This window comes from Larimichthys crocea, chromosome XXI (assembly GCF_000972845.2).
Source record: "Larimichthys crocea isolate SSNF chromosome XXI, L_crocea_2.0, whole genome shotgun sequence".
Taxonomy (NCBI): Eukaryota; Metazoa; Chordata; class Actinopteri; family Sciaenidae; genus Larimichthys; species Larimichthys crocea.
The window spans coordinates 17,574,786-17,583,384 of NC_040031.1; the positions used below are offsets into that span (position 1 = coordinate 17,574,786).

At 37.2% G+C, this 8,599-nt stretch overlaps 1 protein-coding gene across 2 annotated transcripts in view; it reads right to left on the reverse strand.

Moving 5' to 3' along the window:
• The window catches only part of LOC104921709 (peroxisomal membrane protein 11A), a 65,476-nt gene extending 59,571 nt beyond the window's left edge, over positions 1-5,905 (reverse strand). The window contains exons 1-3 of one of the 2 annotated variants that reach the window (XM_027272651.1): positions 5,566-5,905; positions 5,311-5,429; positions 248-2,874 (exon numbers count right to left, since the gene is read on the reverse strand). In XM_027272651.1, coding sequence (XP_027128452.1) covers positions 2,306-2,874; positions 5,311-5,429; positions 5,566-5,621 — 744 coding nt within the window. In that variant the 5' untranslated portion in view covers positions 5,622-5,905 and the 3' untranslated portion in view covers positions 248-2,305. Of the gene's footprint in view, positions 1-247; positions 2,875-5,310; positions 5,430-5,565 lie in introns of those variants that run through there. The other variant, XM_027272650.1, reaches the window with a different exon arrangement.
• Between the last annotated feature and the right edge of the window lie 2,694 nt (positions 5,906-8,599).

An 8,599-nucleotide genomic window follows, 5' to 3' on the forward strand; every position in this document is an offset into this window, starting at 1 on the left:
AATTTTGAGAATTAAATATCATCAAAGCTAAAAAAAAAAACTAAAAAACTGCTGGATCCTTAAACGTCTGGTACACCCACATAAAAAAAAACCCAACATTATTCTGGCTTTCTGTATCTCTTCTCAGAACCAGACCTCACGCTGTTTTAGGATTCAAATGTGCTACACAACCTGAGTACTTGTTCTGGTACTATATTTGAAAATCAATGAGTTCCGCTGTATTTAAAGACAAGAGCACAAAGCCCGCTCAGATATACAAAGTCATTTATTTATGTTTCACAGAATTTTCTCATTCATCAACAGAAAAGGTACTGAGACATTTTTAATGACGGTGGGGTGGAAATGTCTACATGACGCCATTCAGACCATGAGACCATAAAATAACAAATTACAGAACTAATTGAAGTTAAGGGCTTTCCATTTACCACTAAATATGTAATCAAACAAATTGCATCATGAGTGACACTCCCTGGGCAAGTATGAATGAAGATACTTGTACGATTCATGTTCATGTGTTTTTTGGGAAACCAGGCGCTTAGTGAGGGTTTTTTTTTTTCACTGTCGCAGAAGCTGACTACTGAAGGTGCCTTTTACATTCAAAGAGCAGGTTGACTCTGCATCTAACATCATCGGTATTAAGAAAGAAAAAAAAAACACTTGGGCCAGCAGTATTTACACATCTGTAGTTTCACACTGTTGCCACTTTTCAAAGTGCTTTGTTCATAATGTTTTGGATTGAGTTGATATCAGATGCCTTGCAAAATGTATGTTATTAAGTGTATCGGCACTGACATATGATATTTAAAGACCAGGAGACCAATTACACTACATCTCATGTTTAGCTGTTTTAACTTCCAATTTCAGCCCAGCAAACTGTTTCAACATATTTCATAAAGGTGTGTTTAGTATGTTTGTTGGTACTGGAAAAACAATGCCCCAACAGAAATGTGAAATCGAACATCATGAATCACTGCAATTGATCTATTTAGGAGAACAAATTTCTTTATTTATTGCTTTGTATGTGTTTGTTCTTTTATAGGATTCATCTTTGCATAGTTAGTTCCTTTTGTTTTCCCACAGCAAAACTCAAAGTATGGTGAAAGGGAAATGGAATATATTTTTGCAATTTTTTAAAGGTGGATGCTTTATCACGATGTCATCCTCTTGAGAAAAGCTTTCAGAAAAAAAAAGTGTATTGTTGTCTCGGTATAATTGAAAAATAAAACTCTTTTCAATTCTACAAGTGTCATGTTTCCCCTGTTTCCCCAAGAGGGCAGTGCTACTCTGTTTATAATCTGTATTACAACTGTTTGATAATGACCACTGCTCAGAGTTAGTCATTAGTAACATTATTAAATATTACATATTAAAGGTATATTAGTAACATTATTCATTATATAGTTTTATTATCCTGTCAAAAACAATTGTGAGATTAAAATATTTATTACATGTGATAATTAATATAATGTGCCCTAGATTTAGAAAGAAAACCCAAACATACAACAATATATTAAGAATTTAATTGTAAACACATGATCTGGGGGGCAGTGGAGGGGTTTGTACTCAATCATTTCATTACACTTTCCTGACGTTAACATACAGTGTGATCTGCAGGCAGTCAAAGTCCTATCCTACATGTCTTGCACGCAGGATGAAAAATAAATATCACCTGATATTTCTCAGCTGTTTTTTTCCATCTGCAAATGTGAAAACTTTTTTTTTGCTGAGAAGTAGCTCATTTATTAATCATTGAGGTAAAACCTTTAGCAGCATTTTATCACTGAGAGTAATGCACTTAAAGTGGCAACACCACTCAGATTAACTTTTTCTAAGAGACAGGAGAAAAGCATCAGTAAGAAGCCCTCATTTGCAAGTACAGTACAGTAGTTACCAAACTGCTGGTGTTATACACGATGTGTTGAAGAACACAGGAATGCACACAGGATTAGCCTTGGCTACTAAAAATAGAAAACGCTACTGTCTGAACTTGATTGGCTCCCTTTAAAACCAGTGTTTTAAAATTGAACTGGTCCCCGTTCAGTGTATTTTTCATAAGCATGATGTAATGAATTCAATCAATTAAAATATTTTTAGAAAACAATCAAATTCATTCCAGAAACTTGCAAGCCCTTCTGTTATTGCTGGCTTGAGTGCAAAACATACAACGTATGTCCAACATAATTGTTACAAAGTGTCCCTGCGATGTGTTGCCTGATCTAACTGTCCAACACTACAGCTAGCAATCTGTCATGATAAACCTGCTTTATTTGCAGCTAGTTAGTCAGGTTTATCTCCGCCCTCGTTATCACGGTTTGATTTTTAACTTGGGTTGTGCAAGGGTTACAATCCCAATCAGTGAGGATATCAGGCCACAAAATCCCACCACTCCTGCATTTGATTTGTATATACCCAACCTGTCTAAAGGAATGAAGAGATCACAGGTATTTTTCAGTGTGTCTAAGGCGACAGCCGGGTGTGATTTTAGGCTCTCGAGCAGCAGGAAGAGTAAAGCATCCAACTGAGGAATGACAACTTCAGCTACTTCAGGATTCTCACTGAGATGCTGATCCATTTTCTGTCTAAAGTGCTCATCTCTTGCTTTCTGCACCATTAATTGGATGATTTCATAAACATCTCTGCTCAGATTCATTACTAGCGAGAAGAAGTAGCAGCGTGAGGCATTTAGGCTCCAGTGTTCCTTGTCAATATCGCGGATAAGACCGACGCTTCTGGCCCAAAGTACATTGTCACAGATAAAGTAGAGGGCGCGGTTGATGTTGGCCACAGTAAGGCACAGGCACAGCACTCGGTCAGAGAGTTGCATGGTTCGCTTAGCAGCCTCAATGGAATTTAATGTGTTTCCCAGCCTGAACACTGACAAAAGAGGAAGGAAAAAAGGAGGTATTAGAGCAGTATTCAAGTTTATATGAAATGTCAGGTCAATGCAGAAAACAGTTAAGCTACAGTATTTTTCATCTTGGTGTACATTTGTTCCTCTGAGGGAAAGAAGTGTGGGCACTTGCTTGCATTCATTGCTTTCTGTAACCTTCAGAAAGTATGCTATAGCAATTCACAAGCCAATGTCACAGGTACATTCACCTCTTATACATGTCTCCTCCACAAACAACCACTGCATCCAGGCATAGATGCAGGAGAGCCCAGTGGCTGCCGCTCTAATGATTAAGTGATGCACAAACAGAGCCCCGCTTTAGCCCCAACACAGCTCCACTAGGTCTGACCCTGATCTATTAGACAGCACCTTATCATATCTTTATTTCCATGTGGCGCTTATGTCAGGTCAGTTGACAAACATCACAGTCAGCATTTTTCAGTACAAATCTAAATTCATATTAAAACCATAACTGTGTCAAAAATTCACCCCGGGTAGTAAAGTAAACTAGACCATGAGCTGTCAAGGCTAGTCGGGTCATTAGTGTTAGAGCCACAGGTCCATGTGTCAACACACAGTGTAGTCACTCACTCTCACACACACACATAAAGATTTTCCTCGTCACCGTTGCCAAGTGAAATGTCGGGTCTCTGTAAATAACATTATAAAGAGTGCGGTCTAGACCTGCTCCATATGAGATAACTTTTGTTATGATTTGGTGCTGTATAAATAAAATTTAATTGAAAATTGAATTACAAAATTTCAGACAGTATGTAGGCAGAGGTTTGTTATAAAAAGATTGGTAACGATTTTGCCGTAAAAGAGAAACAAAATAAAGAATTTTAAATAATGTTGATGCTTATTGATGGCATAATGTATGCAGGTTTTATGAACACACACCACCTTCAATAACACTATAGAAAATGTAAATATTTACCTTCAGAATAAGAGTGCAGAGGTTCTGTAGAGAAAAAGCTGTACGTGTTGCTACTGTTTAGACCATCATCCACTAAACTGAACATGACTTAGCAACTCTGCATAACAATTTCCTGAGGTAAACCCTGGTAGGTCAGAAGGTTTTTGCAACAGAGTCATGCATTTTGCTAAATTCAGTTACATTTTACCACACTACATATGTAACTTGTAGTTTGAAAATACACGAGGGTCATTGTTGAAAATGTGACAACTTTTGCCGATATCTTCCATAAACACAATTGACACTTAGGAACAATTGTCCTAAGCATGCTCAATTTATTCTATTCTTCTTCTTTTTTCTATTGAGGTAATTGTAATTTTCGAGAACAAAGTCAAGTGACACAATTGACAAGTTGTTTGCTGTGACTTGGCTCTTGTCTTGGCCTTAAAAGAGATGTGCAGTCAAGCGCCCATCCTGACCATGCTGAAGAGATATTATTGTGTTTTTAAAGAAAATAATCAACAAGGCGCTTCAGAAAGAAGCTGAATGATTTAAGATGATTATCCAGAAGCCCACGGTGCTATTATGATGCGGCAACAGAGGGATGTAATAATGAAGGCAGGCTTTGTTTCATTCCACTTGTATGTATGTTGAAAATGTAGGAGGAGAAATAACCTAAATTCAGCGAGGCAGCTTAGAACAATATATACAGACAGAAAAATCAGGAAATCTAACACACACACACAGAGCTAGTGGTGCTTATGATTAAAAGACAAAACACTAAAACATTTTTCATGATCAATTAACTGTTCATCATCATTAATCAAGCAAAAATGGATGGCTAGGTGCACCTTCCCAAAAGGACAACTCCAAGGGCCCACGACTGACAGGGGCCCCCAAAAAATAGGTAAACATCAATATAAAATTATTAAACCATCATCATAGAGTATATATATTTCAACTATAATAATGAAATTAATGATCTCTTTGTTTTTACGTGTTTTGGGCAGTAAAAGTTAAATAAAAATGTATGGTGGCTTTATAGTGAACTGCACTGCATACTGTATGCAGAGTTGCATGCATGTACAAATCACCAGCAGTAAATATTGTGCTAGTACTAATATTGAACTACAAGACGCAAAAACAGTTGCAAGCCTTTAATTAATTAGAGTTATGTAAAGCTTTTGATGGGATAGTTAGGTCCTAGAGATGTGGTGACAACAGCTGCACAGAGGGGGGGGCCCGATTTGATTTTTTTGTCATGGGGCCCAAAATTCCTGGCGGCGCCCCTGCTTGTATTGTAAGCGTAGTCTAAGTTTCTGGTTTAATTTTAGACCTGAACACACTGTACATGAGGACATGCTGAACCACGATAACTTATACAGTACATTCTCAGTTGGGTTGAATTTTAATTATGATATTTGTTCATGAAGTTACTTTATTCCTCATTTTGTTTGGGACCCATTAAAACCACCCCTCCCTCACTTCACAGGTATATACTCACATTTTCGTCCAGCGCTCATGGTGGCTTCAAGACTTTTAAGTTTGGCCACAAGGTCCTTTCTTCCTGAGCTCTTCTTTTGAAGTAAATATACGGACAGGGCACACGCATACTGGGTTGCCCTGAAATGAAGAAAGAAAGAGGACGGAGAGAGAAAGTTGACATCCAATTAACAGCTCCCGAAGTCACCAAAACTTCATGTTTCTACTAATAAAAAAACAAAGTCGAGCAGGTTTTTAAAACTCTAAAACAACTCACCTGAACACACGGTCCCTTCCTTGGCTTTGGTTTGTGAATTTAACCACGGCGTCCATGGTTTAATCGATCAGGAACAACTTGTTCTAGTTAGCTCGGACGGACAGACAGACAGACGTTGGTTTGTCTCAACCGCTGACAGAATGTCAGTTACTTCTTCGGTTCCGTTTACAAAAAAAGTCAGCAAAGGTGGTCCACCTGACGTTACTGGTTAAAACTCAAACACACAATCTGATTTTTTGTTGTTTTTTTTACTTCTTCGACGCTAACCCTAATTCAACAGTCTCTTTATTAGTCCATACCACATCACAGCTGAGCACAAGGTATTTGTTTCACCACGGACGGATATTCGAAAGGGACCAAAAGTCGAACGGACGGACCAGCGCGTTGCTATGGTGAACGTACATCTCTACGTCACAATGTCAGTTAGAGCTCAGCCGAGACATAAATAAATAAAAATTAAACTTAAATGGTCAATATCAGTGTCTTAAAACACTACGAGATGGAAATAAGCAAAGCAATGTGCACAAAGAAACGGCCACTATAAAGTGTTATTAAGTTCCACAGACGCATCAAGTCTACATTAATGTGTTTACATTAATTATCTTTGCTTACTTGAGGAATAAATAACGTATATTTGATTATATGTGTTGAAACTGTATGTACCTGCTCGTTTTAAACGATAGAGGGCACTGAGGCAGTTGCATTGACACAGGTCGTATATGTTTTCAGCGCAGGCTTTCTTACTAAGGTTATCTGGCACAGGGTGTTGGATGATGAACTGGACCTAATACACAAGATTTACTGACCCTAGAGGATGCCCACATAGATAAAATGTGACAAATCCCGCTCTTTTGTGTCCCATAAGCACAGTTGTGTATGTTTCTCTCCCTTGTTTATCCTCCTTGCCTCCTTGCCCTCTGTGTCCTTGTGTCCTCTCCCTCTCTCTCTCTCTCTTTCTGTGTGTGTGTGTGTGTCATGCATTGTCTACAGCCTAATTTAATTGTATATAGTTTTTTTTATATAGTATAATATATATTATATTATTATATAGTTCTCTTTCTTATTTCTATAAAAATGTATTTCTATTTTTACATATAGTTTTGTATTTGTAAATATCTTAGCACAGGTTTAATCATGTAAGGTTTCATTTCTTTGTACATGTTGTACATGTTTCATCTATCTATCTATCTATCTATCTATCTATCTATCTATCTATCTATCTATCTATCTATCTATCTATCTATCTATCTATCTATCTATGTGTATTCTGTACGTCTGTGTCTGCATGCCTGGGATACCTCCTCTGTCACACTTTCTGACATTTCTTGGAGTTTTTAATTATCTGAATCGAGCGAGAAAAGACAGAAGGCGTCCCTTGAGGCACATTTGTGATCAGTGGTTTGCCATCTGAGCTAGATGAAAGTGACTTGACTTGACCACTACAGGCACCTTAGGGTGCTTTTTCAGTATAGAAAACATGATTATATGCCCTCTAGGTTCCCAACCTGGAGGGATGCGGGGATCAACAAAGCTTTATGGATGGTGAATCTGCTCAAAATATAAGAAATCATTCATTTCAATTACAGTCTGTCAGGTGTTCAGTACTGTCATTGTTATGCATTGAATATACAGTAATATGAAATATCCATATAATATGTCAGTCAGGTGTCATTTTACTTAATAATAGAAAAGGGGTCCCTTAAGGTTGAAAGCAAAGCTCTAGGTTGCCATTTTATTGAAGAAAATGTGATGTGGCACTGTCCTACATGTTAAAAAGGGTTTGTTAACTGTATCACAATGAATACATGATGAATTTCTTAATGGCTTGCAGCTAGTTCCCTTTTTATGTTTTCCACTCCTGTCCCTCAGACACCCTGATCAGTCACTGCAAATAATATGTCTTCACATCCAAAATGATCACAATTAACTGTTGGTTACATATTTTGAATAACAATTTCAGACAGACAGAGTTTTATGATCTGCTGCAAAGATTTACAACACGATGACATTTATATTTTTCCTTTGTAGATAAATATAGCTGAAACATGTGAGATTGTCTGTGTGTTCTCTCATTTAAATGGGGAACAATCAATCACTGTAACGTTAATATGTCACACTGTACCACAGCCATTTCAGTCTAAGCCACATGGCCAAAGACATAGATAAATGGCTGCATGTGACAGTAATATGCAGGGGGAGCAGAAGCATTTCACATTTTATGCATAATGTAATATCTGAATTCTGAGCAGATATTAGTGACAGCTCACATGGACTGAATGAATGAGTTAGACTTCCACTGGATCACAGCTCGCCTGTCTAAAAGTTGAAAATATATCAAACTCAAATTACACATTATGATGAACAAATTGCAACAAGTCTAATACTGAGTAATGTGTGAATCAGTGGCTAAGTCTCCAACAAGTTAGCTCCTTTGCCGCAGGGGTGCAAACTGTTTGTTCCACATATGTAGAAAAACATATTATGCACATATTATGCACATATGTAGACTACACCTAATTATTTTTCAGTTGGCACTGGATATACTAAATATAAATCCCCTACAATGTGATTTTTTTATTTAGTACTGTTCTGAGAGCCATTTTCTGTGAATGGATGGAGTACAGGAACAGAAGTACTCACTCTCTTTCAAAATCCATAATTATGTAGTTATCTCACTTGTCTGTGAGTTAGTATTTATTGCAAAAAGAAAAATAAATTCTGCTCGTCTTGTGTGGCTAATGTTGATTTCTCAGTGGTCCTTAATCCCTGAAGTCAGGCAGCAGAAGTTAAGTGACAATTTGAAAACACAATTGGCCCATTTTCAGGTGATCTAAATGTGCAGGTGGAGTCTTACATGTCACTGTTTTCAAAAGCCACGTTCAAAGCTTTAGATAAATTACTTTAATGGACCATTGTTGTCGATCAAGGCCACCATGTGTTGAATATTATAATCTAATGCAATAACCAAAGTTAGGTTCAAATATATGTATGTGAAAGAAAGAAAAGAGATAAGAGAGATTAAGAATCTGTATTT